This window comes from Egretta garzetta, unplaced genomic scaffold, assembly GCF_000687185.1.
Source record: "Egretta garzetta isolate BGI_Z169 unplaced genomic scaffold, ASM68718v1 scaffold27, whole genome shotgun sequence".
NCBI classification, from domain to species: Eukaryota; Metazoa; Chordata; class Aves; order Pelecaniformes; family Ardeidae; genus Egretta; species Egretta garzetta.
Window position 1 is genome coordinate 1,739,073 of NW_009260400.1, and position 14,732 is coordinate 1,753,804.

At 54.2% G+C, this 14,732-nt stretch overlaps 1 protein-coding gene across 1 annotated transcript in view; it reads right to left on the minus strand.

Moving 5' to 3' along the window:
• Positions 1–5,650: 5,650 nt before the first annotated feature.
• Positions 5,651–14,732, minus strand: part of LOC104130293 (HYDIN axonemal central pair apparatus protein) — a 30,365-nt gene continuing 21,283 nt past the window's right edge. Inside the window, exons 27-36 of the mRNA XM_035898719.1 lie at positions 14,264–14,376; positions 11,957–12,203; positions 11,194–11,406; positions 10,702–10,840; positions 10,212–10,377; positions 9,006–9,153; positions 7,533–7,740; positions 7,053–7,274; positions 6,336–6,505; positions 5,651–5,778 (exon numbers count right to left, since the gene is read on the minus strand). Of these exons, the coding sequence (XP_035754612.1) occupies positions 5,745–5,778; positions 6,336–6,505; positions 7,053–7,274; positions 7,533–7,740; positions 9,006–9,153; positions 10,212–10,377; positions 10,702–10,840; positions 11,194–11,406; positions 11,957–12,203; positions 14,264–14,376 (1,660 nt within the window). The 3' untranslated portion in view covers positions 5,651–5,744. The remainder of the gene's footprint in view (positions 5,779–6,335; positions 6,506–7,052; positions 7,275–7,532; positions 7,741–9,005; positions 9,154–10,211; positions 10,378–10,701; positions 10,841–11,193; positions 11,407–11,956; positions 12,204–14,263; positions 14,377–14,732) is intronic.

The following is a 14,732-nucleotide window of genomic DNA, read 5'->3' on the forward strand; positions in this document are numbered from 1 at the left end:
GGATCCCCCTCACCCGCCTCCAGAAGGGCTGCGGGGAGAGGAGAGTGTACTTGATGAGCTTTGCTCCTACCTCCGACTGTGCAGGAACGGTGAAATGTGGGGGAACACTGACATCAGGCACTTTGCAATCTATGGCAAACGTCACCGGGACAGGCAGAGGGTTGTCCACCTTGACGGTGGAAGACACTCTCTGCCGAACAGCGGTGGTCATTTCAACAGTGCTGATGGGTCCCGAAGCAGTGGCCTTGAAAGTCAACATGTAAAACAAGTATTCCTCAGTCACCTCGTTGAGGAAGGTCACCTGAATCGGAGAGAAAGGGAAGCACTGGCCTTTCTGCGCATAAAAATATACCAGTTGTGCTAAGCCGCCGAAGCTCAGCACCCTACTTCCAAAGACGGCCGTAAGCAGCTACCTAGGAGGAGTGCGAGACTGGGGAAAGCACATGTGGCATTTCCACTTTGTAGTCTGCCGATTGCCTGTTGTTTCCAGCTCACCAATGTCCTGACCCACCTGTGCTCCGCAGCCCCCGGAGACATGAGTGGGGTGTGCGAGGAGGGGCCTGCACTTCAGTACCCATCCAGGACACCTACAATCCCACCAGTGGGCACGTGCAGGTATGAAAGCAGGCGTGTAGCTCCTCAGGGAGCAAACAGCTCCTTGAAGGGCCCCCACAGCCTGGTGTCCAGGCTTACCATTGCGTTAAAGACTCCTTCCTTGTAGGAGAGGAAGGTGAGCTTGTAGTCTTTCTTGGCAGAGCCTGGCACATCAATGTATTCCAGCCCCCGCAGCACAGAACTGCTTTCCAGGTTTTCCGGTTTGAGTACGTCCATGACCACAAGGAACCTGCGGGTGAGAAGGATGCAGTGAAGGTCAATGGGAAGGACTCCTGTTGTGTGTGTGGGTACACCGCCCTTCTCATCCCCAATGCCTCCAGGAGCCAGCTCTTATCCACCTTGGAGGAAAGCCCTCCAGGATGGGTCTGCATAGGCAGAACGTGGGCCAGAAATGGCCAAAGGAGAGTGTCAAGCTTGCAGGAAGGAGATTCCAGGCAGTGGGAAGCCCTTCCTTGTGTTGCTGTAGGGAGTGCTGATGGGACGAGGCCTCCTGGGCCAGACTCACCTCTGCGGTCTGTTCAGCCAGTTGGAGACGGGGATGAGCTCAGTGTAGGAAGTCCTACATGGTACCTGCCGGAAAATGGTCCCCGAACACTTTGGGGCCTCAGCAGCCCCTTGCAGGAGGTAGTACAAGCCTGTCCCATCCGGCAATGGGAAGAAGATGGAGCCCTGGAAGAAAAGTCATAGGATAAGTGAGCTCTCCTGCTCTCTGCCTGGTCCAGTGTCCTGGTTTCAGCTTGGATAGAGTTAATTTTCTTCCTAGTAGCTGGTATAGTGCTATGTTTTTGATTTAGTATGAGAAGAACTCATTGATGGTTCAGTTGTTGCTAAGTAGTGCTTAGACCAGGCAAGGGCTTCTCAGCTCTCAGCTCTGCCTGGTGCACAAGGAGCTGGGAGGGGGCACAGCTGGGAGAGCCGCCCCCAACTGGCCACAGAGCTATTCCAGACCATATGGCATCATGCTCAGTATAGAAACGGGGAAGGAGGAGGCGGGGGGGATGTTCAGAGCGATGGCGTTTGTCTTTGGGAATGAATTCCTTGTTTTGCTTTGCTTGCATGTGCAGCTTTTGCTTTAGCCATTAAACTTCCTTTATCTCAGTCCATGAGTTTTCTTGCTTTTACCCTTCTGATTCTCTCCCTCGTCCCATTGGGGGGGGGGCTGTGAACAAGCGGCTGGGTGATGCTGAGTTGTTGGCTGGGGTTAAACCACAACATCCAGTTCCTGGCTCTTGAGCACGCCTGGACACTCCCATGTCTCAGGCTGTCATATGAGCAGCTTTGAGCAGGTCCAGCTTGCAGAGCTGTGACTGCAGCCCTGCATCCTTGCACAGGTGGAGGTGGCAATGTTGTACCTGCTCGGGCTGGCACAGCCATGGGACACAGAGGCAGCACGCCTGGGCAAAGCAAGGAACCACGAGCCCTACAGCAGAGCTGGTCTGACCACTCTAACACTCCTTTACTTGGCTTCCTGTCTCAGGCACATCAGTGCCAGCCCCGTGCTCGTGCAGGGACGGCCATGGTAAAGGAGGTGGCTGTCCCTGCTAAGCCCTGGCAGTGCTCCAGCGTGATTGCCAAGAGAGCAGCCTGTAAGCTAACAACGGCAGGGTCCCACCAGCCAGGGTGGGCCACGAAAAGCTCATATCTAGCACTCATTTCGGGTGCCAATGGGTCACAGCCACCTGCCTGTGGCAACACCCCTGCCTCCAGAGCAGCTAAAAACTGCAGGGCTCTTCATGCAAGGCTGCACAATAAAGAGATACTGAGCATATGCAACCCTTCGGGGCACAGATCTCTGAACCCTGGAGATTGAGCCCAAAAGTCTCTGTCCTCCACTCTTGCTCTGGCCTAAATTCTGGTGTGGTGTAAGATGAGCTGGAGGGGGACAAGGGGCAGGTGTCTGACACCCACCTCCAGCACCCCAGAGCTCTTCTGAACTGACCCCCACGATTTAAGAGGTTGTTCCTGGTGTGTCTCAGAAACAGTCACCCCACCTCCCCAGCCTGGGACCCGCAGGAGGGGTTCTTCCCAAAGCTCCTGCGCTACCAGAGGCGATGTCAGGAGAGATCTCTGCATCGTTTCCCACCTGACTGCTCATGGCTGGAGGGGGGGCACTGGGAAACGGCAGGGCAGCTTCGCCCCTCTTGTTCCCCGCACACTGCAAAAGGACCCCAGCAGGGCAGTGCTGGCAGAAGTGGTCGTGCCCAGGGCGTGGGGAGCCTGTGCAGCCCACAGGGCTGAGCATGGGGGTCTCTGAGCCCCTCTGGGCTGTGCACGGCCAGGGACCAGGACCTGCAAAGAACAAAGTTCATCTCCTGGGTCTTCAGACAACCTGTTTTTTTAGGTTAACTGCTCCAATATAGTTAGTGGTCAGCCCAGACTTCCCACCTGAACTTTCCTTACACCTGGCCTCCAGCCACCAAGAAATCCAGCTTCCGACATAGGATCATAGGATAATTTCAGTTCACAGGGGACTTCTGAAGGTCATCTCGTCCAACCTCCTGCCCAAAGCTAGGTGAGCTGTGAGGGTCACACTGTGAGGGTCAGCATGCTGGCACAGCTCGCGTACCTGATGCTTCTTGTTCTCAGAGGTCATGGTTAGGGGTTTGTAGGTGATCTTGTACGGCTTGTTTTGTTGATGGGCCTCTAGATGGAAAAATTCAGGCCCTTTCCAGTGTTCGCCCTCAATAACAGGTTGCACGGTCCAGGCCTCATTGCTTGGGTTGGACAGGAGGATGGTCTGGCTGTGCTTCTCACGCACGTCGCACGTGAAAGTCAGTGCCTGCAACAGAGGAGCACAGAGGCTACTTGGTCGTACCGAGGAACCCTTTCTGCTCAGACTCTGACTAGCTCTATGCGCAGGGAGCAGCTTTTCCTCATCATAAGCAAAATTTCCATTTGAGCCGTAGCTTTTGGTGTAAATCACGTTGCCGGCTCTTAGAGAAGGGAGAGGAATGAGCCCTTTGCGTGCTGGGGGAAGGAGGCTGCCACCTCCCGAGGAGGGGAGAATGATAATGGGCAGTCCTGAAAGGGTCTCTCTCTTGTGCATGGACAAGACCTGTAGCTGTACAGCCCCGTCATGGGCAGGCTGAAGAGCAGCTCTGGGCTCTCTTTTGGGAGCAAGAGCCAACACCCCCCCAGGCTGCACCCTCCTGTGACACCCATGAGGGCCCAGAGACCTCCCCTGTGCCCCAAGAGCTGGAGGCGGATGCCTTGCCCACTCCAAGCGTTGAATGCTCTCCCCTGCCCCAACAGGGAGGAAAAGCTTGGCTGCGGGTGCAATATTGGGGGTATAGCTGGGCGGCTCTGTGGGAAGGGTCTTGGAAGGGCCCTGCAGGGTGTCCCCACAGCAAGGGTGTTGTACTGCAGAGGCAGGACAGCCAGGGTGCTCACTGGAGGAGCAGTGCCTTTAAAAACAGGGGAGGAAGGCAATTACAGGGCTCAGAAATTTGGGGAATTCTGCCCAAGGGTCTTCTCAGCTCTCTGGGATACCCAGGCAGGATGATAGGCAGGAGCGGGTCCATGCATGTAAACACCCTCCAGCCCCTGCCCTGGGAGGGATGTGGTGCAAATGGGGTAAGGGATGGACCCACCCTGTCTCTGCTCTGGTTACCTCTTTGGTCACTGGGGTTTCCATGCAGCATCCTGCCAGTGTAAGCCGGAGTGGCTCACTGCCCGGGATGAAGCACTGCAGGCCCTCATACTGGATAGTGTGGCTCAGCTTAGAGGGGTGGAAGGTGACGACGAAGGGGACATCCATTCCTGGGGAGATGTAACCCTTTGTGGGGCTGATGGAGAAATCCGGCTTGAAGCTCTCAATGTCCCACTTAAACCTTGCCAAGGAAAGCACAAGGACAGGAAGGAAGGATTAGCAACCGGGAGGCTGGGAATGGTTTCTAAGCCTCTTTGTGGGCTTCTCCATGGGATCTCAGGTGTGATGCTGAGCCACCTGGCAATAAGGCTTCAGGTTGGGCAGGACTCAGCTGCACTCATCTATAAACAAGCTTTTGGTCATATCCCTTGCTAATTTCCAGGGCCTGAGTGGACAGCCTTGGCTGTACAACTCTCCACTGGGATGGAAAAGCAAAGGGGAACTTATCTGGGCAAGCTACAACTCCATCCAACCCCCATCCAAGCTCTCAGCTCACAGAGAGGACAAGGTTTTGCATTACTTGACTCCTACGTCGCCCGTGTTCTGCATGACGATGCGCTGGGATGTGTAGCTCTGCCGCACCACTGCTCCAAAGCTGAGGTGTTCCTGGTCCAAGCTCACATGGATACCCTGGCAGGAGCCCCGCACTATGAAGAGGGAGCGCACCAGGCCATTGCACTCCAACATCACTTCTTCAGTGAACGGCTGGATGCGGCACTTTGGGGAGAAAGTCACCTCCACTTTACAGGTATCTCCTTTGGGCTTCAGACTTAGTTCATTGGTGGGGTTCAAGCAGAGAACCTGCCCAAAGAAACGAGTAGAGACAACTTCATCTGGCAACTGAGCTGTGAGTCCTCTGTACAGTCTTCCAACTCCTGTTCTGTCCCCATCAACACCGCCCCAATCCTACTCATTCCCTGGAATGCATCCCTAGCTACCAAAGGTATTTTCCTGGGACGTGGCCATCCAGCCATGGTAAGCTGGACTACATCTTCCAAAGTAATTTCATGTGAGCTCCCAGAGAGCTGTAACTCTTAGTCTTTAAAGATTACCTTTCCATGTGTAATATACATGGCCGCATCCTAACATGTGTCTAACACAGGTGAGAGGAATTGTCCCTTCTTCTCATTTCTGGCTATTCAGGGAGTCCTGACACCTAGCTCAGATGTGGCATTCACATTGCAAGTATCTCCTGGTAAAGCCGTCCCAGCACAGAGGACAGGACAGTAAACAGGCAGCCAGGACAGCGTGCAATTGTAATTAGCTCCTAGCTCCTCCCCAGAGCAGCTCACAGCTACCTGCAGGCATCCCTGCAGGCACACCAAAGTGCTCTCCAGTGAAGGAAGGGGCCTTACCCCAGCTTCTTGCAGCTCTGGCGTGGTGGAAGTGAGACTGAGCTTAAAAGTGAGAGGGGCAGCACTGTTGTTTGCTATGGTGACTATCTTCTTCACTGTCTGGCTGATGGAGAGGGCTCCCAGCTTCAGCACCTTTCCTTGCGGTTCCACAACATCAACCTGAGGCAGGAGGGATTAACAGAAAGTGAAAGGAAAGGAGAAAAGGTTTCCTGCCACCCTCATGGCAGAAAACTAAAATACGGTAGGCTGGGGAAGAGATGAGGAAAATGAGAAAGCCACGTCAGCTGTCTGCCACCTGGGGTTTTAGCATTTGGATTTCATCTCACCTTCATTTCTGTGCCCCTTCCTCGGACCTCAACAGTCTGCTGGCACAGACCATTGATTTCAAAAGGGATGAGCTCGTGGTAAGATGCAACCTCTCTGGGATAGAAAGTGATGGGCACCTCCACGGTCCCTCCTGGGCATAGGACGTACCCCGGGAAGTCCACCTCCAGGTGTGCGGTGCTGGCGAACAAGCAGTTCAAGCTGGCAGAAGCATAGCAAAGAGGAGCAGAGGCATCACAAGGCTGTGCATGCTGAGACGACAACATCAGGGCTACTTAGGGCTCTCCTGTCTCCTCTCCCCGCATCCTCAGAACTTCACCCATAGGGGTCGCAAGGACATGGAGCAGGGACGTGCTAAGCAAGGACCGAAGGAGCCTGTGGAGAAGGCCTACCTGATATCCCTGTCTGCCTTGTTTGTGATGACAAGGGTTTGACGGGCAGGTGGCATCCCAGCATGGTAGAGGAAGCAGGCTCCAAAGTTGATTCTGGTGGTGGAGAAGTGGACGGTGGGCACTACCATGGTGACACGAAACATGCAGGTAAACGTGGGACCCTTGCTGATCTGGTGAGGAGAGAGACAGCGTGAGCCAGCTGAAGAGATGGGAGCTACAACCACAAACACCAAGAGAGAGCTGAGGAAGAGGATGGGGAACAGCTGTCTGCAGCGACAACAAGGAAAAGCAAGTGCCAAAGGACCCCAGAATGGAAACAGGAGGTGAGAGGCTTGGGCCGAGATCAGAAAGGGTTTGGGGAGAGTTGTAGCCCTGCTTTGTGCAGCCACGTGCTGAGCAGCGTGGCCACACGCTGACAGGACCTTTCTGAGCTGTGGGACCAGACTCAGCAGGGGCTCCATCTCCATGTACATCTAGGATCACCCCCAAATTAGGGCCTGGAGGATATGTCCTGCCACAAAAGCGCTTCCCAGAGTGGTCCTGGACAAGCACTTATTAAAATATTCTGTTCAGAAGCTGTCAGGCTCGCTATTTTGGCAGCAGGAGCCTCTTTGCCCCGTTCAGGCTCATTAGTGATGGAGCTCACCCCCACCTCTGGGCTCCTGCTGCCAAGCTGCTGAGTAGGGAAGGCAAAGGTATTAAATGCCGGTGCCTCACCTGCAGCGTCAGCTCTACATCCTTCAAAGAGCACATCTTCTGAGGGTGAAAAGCCAGCTGGGTCTCTGCTTTCCCCTCCGCCCGCACGGAGCCTGTCCGAGGGGTGATGGTAAGGACCTGCTTAAGAGCAGCGGGACCACTCAGTTCCCACGAGAAGGTGAAGCTGAACTTGCCGTTATTGCGGATGCTGAAGATGCGCTTGATGTTCTCGTTTAGCTGTACCTGTGGGGAGAAGGCGGCGAGGACAAGGGCTTGGAGCACATGCAAAGTGTCAGCTGGCCCAGCCAGCGCTCCTTCCTGATGTGCTCCTGCATCTTGCATATTCAGCCAATGACCTGGGCAAAAGATCAAGCTTCCTCCCTCTAGAGACCCCAAAATAAAGAAAAACATTCCCTCTGGTTCAAATGTACCTGCAAAGCTCCTTGTTAAGGCCCAAGCTCGCAGGGCTTTGTGGAGCGAATGGTTCAAGGAACTGCTCACCTCCTTGAAATCAATGACATTGATCTCCTGCGCACTGAGCTCAATGACACGGTTGTCGCTGTCCTCACACCTGACAGACACGTTCATGCTATAGCCAGTGGCCTTGATATTCAAGGAGAGGGGCTGGGTCTTCCTCTTGACATCGCACTTGAGGTTGACAACTGCCTCTCCTTCTAGTATTGGCATGAAGTAGACCGTAACGGGAAACCTGAGAAGACAAGACAAGACCCTTTTTGCTCCGTTTGCTGCCTCTTAGCTTTCTTGGCCCCACATTGCCTGCTCTGCAGCAGAGTAGCTGTGCAATGGCTGTGGCAAGACCCTGGGCCTGGGAGAAACCAGGAGCAGCACTCTGCCCTTCCAGGGCTTTCCACTATGGAGCAAGTCCTGGTGAGAACTCCTTAGGGTATGATGATCCCATGCAATGGAACGGCAGAGGATACAAGAAGAAGGCAGCAAACAAACCCTGAGCTAACGCTGATCCTACTGCCCTGCCCATGCGTTACAGGGCAGCATTGGGTTGAGACCCCTCTTCTGTCCCAAACACGGCAGAGGGCACTCATAGAGCCCCCCAGTCTCTCTGATCTATATGACAAGGGGAACATCCTCTTTGCAAAGAGGAATCATCCAGCTCCCATGACAGCGGTACAATGTGGGTGCCACCAAACTGCCCCTTTCTAACTGTTGTGGGCAATTTCTGGGTACGTGATCAAACATGACCAAGTGACAGAGATTTAAGGAATTACCACTTCTCAGGTGAGCCACAGTGACTGATATAGGATGCTCTCTTTATCTTGTGCCCCATGGCAAGCCAAAATTTAGCATCTTTTAAGCCACAGCAAAGCTTCCCGGAGCTAACGCCGCTCTCCTTACACCCGGTGGATCGGCAGATGAGCTAGTGACCTGTTAATACTGCTTGAACTCATGGATCATGTCTGATCGCAAGTCACAGCTGCAGTTTACAAGAAAAGAGCATCCATTTTCTGACAGGTGACCCTGCAAAATGCAGCTGCTTGTGCAAGCCCGTTGCTGTCCTCCGTGGTGGGCTTAAATGCAGCCTGCAGCGCCGCTGGTGCGCTTTGCTGCTCTTGGTGGCTTTGGACAGACTGTGCATGGTGGGCTCTGCCACTAAAGGAACACAGGGAAGAGAGGAGACCTTGTCTACTTAAGGCTGCTGGCTCAGGGGATCACAGGGTTAAAGCCCTCAGACACGCTTTTGTCATCAAAATTAGAAGATCCAAAGCCTGAATTTCTCCAGGAAGGGAGCTTAGAAGACCAGAGTGATCCCAACACAGCCACTTTATGGAGAAACATGCAGTTTCATGGCGTCCCCATTGGGAAGGGGCAAACCAAGGCAGATGTACGCTATTGCTCAGAGTCGCCTGGTGACTGCGGAGGGGAGACAGCCTCAAAAGCAGAACAACAGCGCAATGTTTGGCACGCAGGAGGGGGATCCTGGCCTGCGAGCCCTGTTACCTTGAAAGAGGAGCAATGGAGCCTTTCAGGGGCTCTATTTTCACGGAGGCATTGCACCCCTCTGAGAAGAGGGAGCTTTCTCTGAAAGCAAAGCTGAAGGCTTCTTTCTCACTGTTGATCATATAGACAGTCTGGTGTACTTCATGCCCTGGAGAGAGGACAAAGCAGCCGCTGAAAACCTTTTGTTCCTCTGGCCACCAGGCCACCACTGCCCACTGCACTCCTGCTTGTGGGTTGAGCCCAGCAGGCAGTTTGCAGCAAGGACCATTGCCTGCAGCACAGCATACTCAGAATGCCACCATGGGAAACATGTTTCTGACCCCTTGGGCTCCCCTGCATCACCCCCAAATCCCCTTTTGGAAACAGCCTCAACCACATGCCACAACCCTGACACAGGCCTTCCTCCTGTCCCCTTCCTCTCCCTCATACACTTGGTGGCAGGAGCTGGATGGTCATAGAACCATAGAATAGTTTAGGTTGGAAAAGACCTTTAAGATCCCCAAGCCCAACCATTCCACTAACCCTGCCAGCCCACCACTAAACCCTGGCCCTAAGCACCTCATCTGCCCGGCTTTTAAATACCCCCAGGGATGGGGACTCAACCCCTTCCCTAGGCAGCCCCTTCCAGCGCCTGACAGCCCTTGCGGGGAAGGAATTTTTCCCCATGTCCAACCTAAACCTGCCCTGGCACAACTTGAGGCTGTTTCCCCTCGTCCCATCACTCGTTCCCTGGGAGCAGAGCCCAACACCCCCAGCTCCCCCCTCCTGTCAGGCAGTTGTAGGCAGCGATAAGGTCTCCCCTCAGCCTCCTCTTCTCCAGGCTCAACACCCCCAGCTCCCCCAGACGCTCCCCAGCAGCCTGGGGCTCCACACCATTCCCCACCTTCCTTGCCCTTCTCTGGACACGCTCCAGCCCCTCCAGGTCCTTCTGGGAGTCAGGGGCCCAATCCTGAGCCCAGCATTCCAGGGGCGGCCTCACCAGTGCCCAGCAGAGGGGCACGGTCACTGCCCTGCTTCTGCTGGCCACACCAGTCCTCATACAAGCCCTCCTGGCCACCTGGGCACACTGCTGGCTCATATTCAGCTATCTCACGAGAGCCCATTTCCATTTCCAGCTTCCTTGCTGGAGTCTGCTGGAACAACAGGACTCCTGGACCCCTAGAGCGGTCCACATCTGAGTTTGTAAGGTATAAGCAAGGTGCTCACCGATCAACAGCAAGTGGAAGTTCAGGTGGGATCTGTCCAGGGTCACTAGTGGGTCAGTGGTGTTGCCCACCAACAGGAACGGGACCGAAAGGCTCTGCTCAGGGATTGTAAAGACCCAGAATGATTCTGTGATGTCCAGGTGCCGGGGGATGAATTCAAACTTCATCTGGGGGAGAAAGAGGCAAATGTAGGAAAGTTGCTGCCCTCGGCAGGGTAAGGGGAGGGGAACGCAGGCTGTACCACTGAGAAAGCCCAGAAAGCTCCATCTTATGTTGCTGCCAGCTCAGAGAGGGGCTGCTGTGCCACTTACAGCCCTAAAGTGTGGCAGACGCGGGTACAGTGTGAGGACAGGTCCATCTGCCTGTACATTTACACTGCAGGCAAATGTTTTCATCATCTTGGCTAAAGCTCACAGTGAGATGGGACACCCAGTAAGCGTAGGCATAGTTGGTGTCAAACTGGCACCCACCTTTTAATTTTTTGCACCCACCTCTGCTTTCTTCCCGGGCTGGATCTGACCTCTCTCTGCAAGGCAGCAGAAAGCCATCTGCTCTGCTGGGGCTTCAGGGTCTTGGCAAGTCCACTGGAAGGAATAAGCGGAACCGGTTGGGTTCATCACCATGAAGGTCCTGGGCACAGAAAGCAAAAAGGACTAACTAAGGTGGTGTTGGGATGTTAGTGACTCTGTCCTGTAGCAGACATCAGGCACTGCCAGTCCTGGACACCATCTGGAAGGAGTTATTTGGAATAGGGGATCAACGCTGGGAGCACAAACATTCCACCAGCATTCTAAGGGCCCTGGTTGTTTTCCAGGTGGCTACAGATCAACAGCTATTGACAAAGAAATTAGCAAGGATGTAGCCAAGCTCTTGCATGCTAAAATGGTAAGATCAAGTGGGGCTTGGAAGAGTAGCCAGAGAGGTCTCTGGTTAAGGAGGGTGACCAGGAGACCATCAACAGGAGAAGCCATGCCCACACCTACCTGCTGTTCCTGCTGCCCACTCCAACTGCTGCAAACTCAATTACTCTTGTGTTGAGACCTAGCATTGCCCCCTTTGGTCCTTGCAACTCTGGGTTCCGCCTTCTTGCACTGATGTAGTCCGAGTCTTCCAGTTCAAAGTGGCAGTTCGGCATCAGGCTTCTCCCCTTCACAGCCACCTCTGGGCCCTTCTGATTCGGCTTCAGGTTAGGAATACTAGGGAGAAAAGGACCGGTATTAGCCAAACTAGCGTTCCCAAACAGCCAGCTGCTTGCCCATCTCTTTGTACAGCACAGCGCATTGCATTCTCCCTCCATGCAAGCACTGAGCAGCAAATGAAACAGAACTGCGCTTCCCGCCACAGAGGCAGTGGAGGTGTAAAATGGCAGAAACGTGACCAGTTATGTGTGTAGAGACCAACTGCAGCACACGGGTTTCTGTGTAGATAAGGAGGCCGTGCTTGTCTGATAAGGCAGCATAGCTAGGGACTGGCTGGCCTCTTGACAGCCTTTCTGGATCTCTCATTTCAGATTTTGCAACCCTCCAGGAGCTTCATAGTTCATAGATTGTCTTTTCCCAGTGTCTCCATACCTGCTTCTACCAAGGCTGGATGATCATCTTTCTTTGCTCCTGTACGTTGGTTGGATCTTCTGCCTCTTTGTGGCTGGCTGTCCCCATGTCCACATTCCCACCCACCCCACCCAGAGGTACTTCCATGACTGTTCCATCAGTAGCGTAAGCTGAAAAGCGCCTGGACGTTTCCTACCTGCAGAGCATGCGGCTCTCAAAGTCCCCCCCACACACCGGAGAGAACTTCATCTGCAAGAGCTGCTCCTGGCCAGCAGGGATGGTGCCACTGCAGGGCTCAACAGAGAACATCGAGGTGGCACTGACGGTGCTCAGAGACGAGCTCAGGGAGGAAGAGACATGCTCCGGAGCGTGGCCCAGACGGCTCGAATAACGCCTAGACTGGAGCTTTACAGAGGCACCAGAAGCAGAGGAGACGAAATCCCCTGTGGTAAGGAAGAGGTTAGCAGGACACCTTTGTTCAAGGAGAAAAATCCTCTGTTCCCAGCAACTCTGCTCCCACTGCGGGTTGACAGAAGGGAGCTGGGATGCACTTGGAGCACCAGTGTTTTCAGCAGTAAGGCTCCCAATGAAGAACAGGGAGAGTGGTCAGGATGCTTTTTGATTCTGTGTTACTGCTTGCTAAATCGTAATCCCAGAAAGTCCTAGGGACCAGTGTGAAGGTGAGAATGGGCAGGAGGGAGAACAGCAAATACCATGAAAATGCCCAGCGGAGACCCAGAGAACTGCTTGAATCAAAACACACCGCTGAGCATTGCTGTACGAGATGCTCAGATGACAGCTGGGAAGGCTGTGTCAGCAAATTAAATGGGCCCAGGACCAAAGCTGCCCATCTCACTCCATGCTCTTCAAGTCTCCATCTCCATGCCTGGGTGGCTTAGATACAAACTCCTCCTGCAGAACGCTTTCTGGCCAGCGTTCATTCCCAAACCATGTCCAGGAGCTAACACTAGAGATGACTTTTACAGCATCTGGGAAAAAGGCTGGGTGCTGTTTCATGTCCCAGTCCAGCCAGGCTCAGTGCTTAGCATTAAGGACAGCATTAAGTCCTGCTCCCCTGTTGCCTACAGAACTGAATTTTGTTTGTTGTGCATGGTAGAGAGGCAGCTTTGGGGAACAGCACTGCTCTGTCCTCCACACCCTTTCCTTCCTTCCTCTTTGCCAGGTTTTCATAACCGATGGCAGCTCATGGCACAACCCAGCAGACTGACTTCAGCACCAGTGTGCCCTGTGTTGGGGAAGAGCCAACACCAGCACCCAAAGGAGAGGGGGTTAAACACATTGAGAGGGTTGAGGTGTCCCATCTTGACCATCAGGCAAGCTGCTGTGCTAGGAGAGGCAAAGGCTGACAGCTCTCCCTGCTCCTGCTCCAAGGAGACCTCTTGGACACTCTTGGGGAAGAGTGGCTGGAGAGCTGCACAGAGTAAAAGGACCTGGGGGTGCTGACTGACAGGCTGCTGAATATGAGCCAACAGTGTGCCCAGGTGGCCAACAGCATCCTGGCTTGTATGAGGACTGGTGTGGCCAGCAGGAGCAGGGCAGTGACCGTGCCCCTCTGCTGGGCACTGGTGAGGCCGCCCCTGGAATGCTGGGCTCAGGATTGGGCCCCTGACTCCCAGAAGGACCTGGAGGGGCTGGAGCGTGTCCAGAGAAGGGCAAGGAAGGTGGGGAATGGTGTGGAGCCCCAGGCTGCTGGGGAGCGTCTGGGGGAGCTGTGGGTGTTGAGCCTGGATGCCCATGGAAGGCATCGAGTCCCCATCCCTGGGGGGATTTAAAAGCTGGGCAGACGAGGTGCTTAGGACCAGGTTTTAGTGGTGGGCTGGAAGGGTTAGGGGAATGGTTGGGCTTGGGGATCTTAAAGGGCTTTTCCAACCCAAACAATTCTATGGTTCTGTGACACAGAGCCCTGTTTCCCTGCAGAACCACGCTGTTCCCAAGGAGACCGCTGGCTCCGACACAAACACTTTACTGCAGGTGAATGAGTCCCTGCCCCGCTGCTGAGCTACAATGGCCACTGTGAGCAGGGTCTCCGCCTGCAGCAAACGCTCCCATGCCCGAGCTGGGAGGGTTGATTTTAGATGGTGACTTTGCATTTGCCCTGGACTGGGGAATTGCACCTGGACAGTGACTGCAGGTCAGCTAACTCGTTACAGCATCCATTTTCCCAGTCTAGGAGACTTCCCAAAGAGGTGCCCTGGTGCCCCCCCTTCCCAGTCCTGACCCACAATGTGGCTCTCCCCTGATGGAGGCTCAGCTCCCTCATGGAGCACAAGCATAGGAGGCTCTGAAAGGCAGAGAGGGGGCAAGGAGAAAGCCTCCAGCGGCAGCTGGGAAGATGCTGATGAAAGCGGACGACTGGACAGGTATGAAAAAGCAATTCATGTTTTGGGGTGAAGTGGCATGGTCTTCTCCCAAGCCCTCAGCTACCATCTGAAACATCCTGGGCACCCCCAGCTGCCTTAGCACCCCTGAGCTAGTGCCTTACCATCCGGACTGGGTGGGAGCAGCTCCCCAGTATGGCTCACTGCCCTTTCATCCTCCACAGCTGCCATCCAGGAGTATTCCAGGGCCACATTCCCTGTATTGGACAGCTGGAAACTGAAAAGCGAGGAGGAGGAATAAAAAGTCCAATAAATACAAAGCAAGTAGAGGAGTAACACTGTACGGTGGGCTCCTGGCGCCCCTTTCTCTATGCCGAGTAGCATCTTCTTCCCCAGACAACTCTGCCATGTCTAGGTCGCTGCCCTGGGCTGCCCCGAGACCAAGTATTTCAAAGTTTGGAAGTTAAAGAAGAAAGGGCAGACATGGTGCCCAGGAGACTTAATCCAAGGGTCTTATTCTGGTCTTTATGTCTCAGTTTGACATTATTTTGACTGCAAACTCATCCTCAAGGAGATGAGGGCAGGCAACACACAATGAGAGCAAAATCGTGGCGGTTCTCAGCAGAAAGGCAT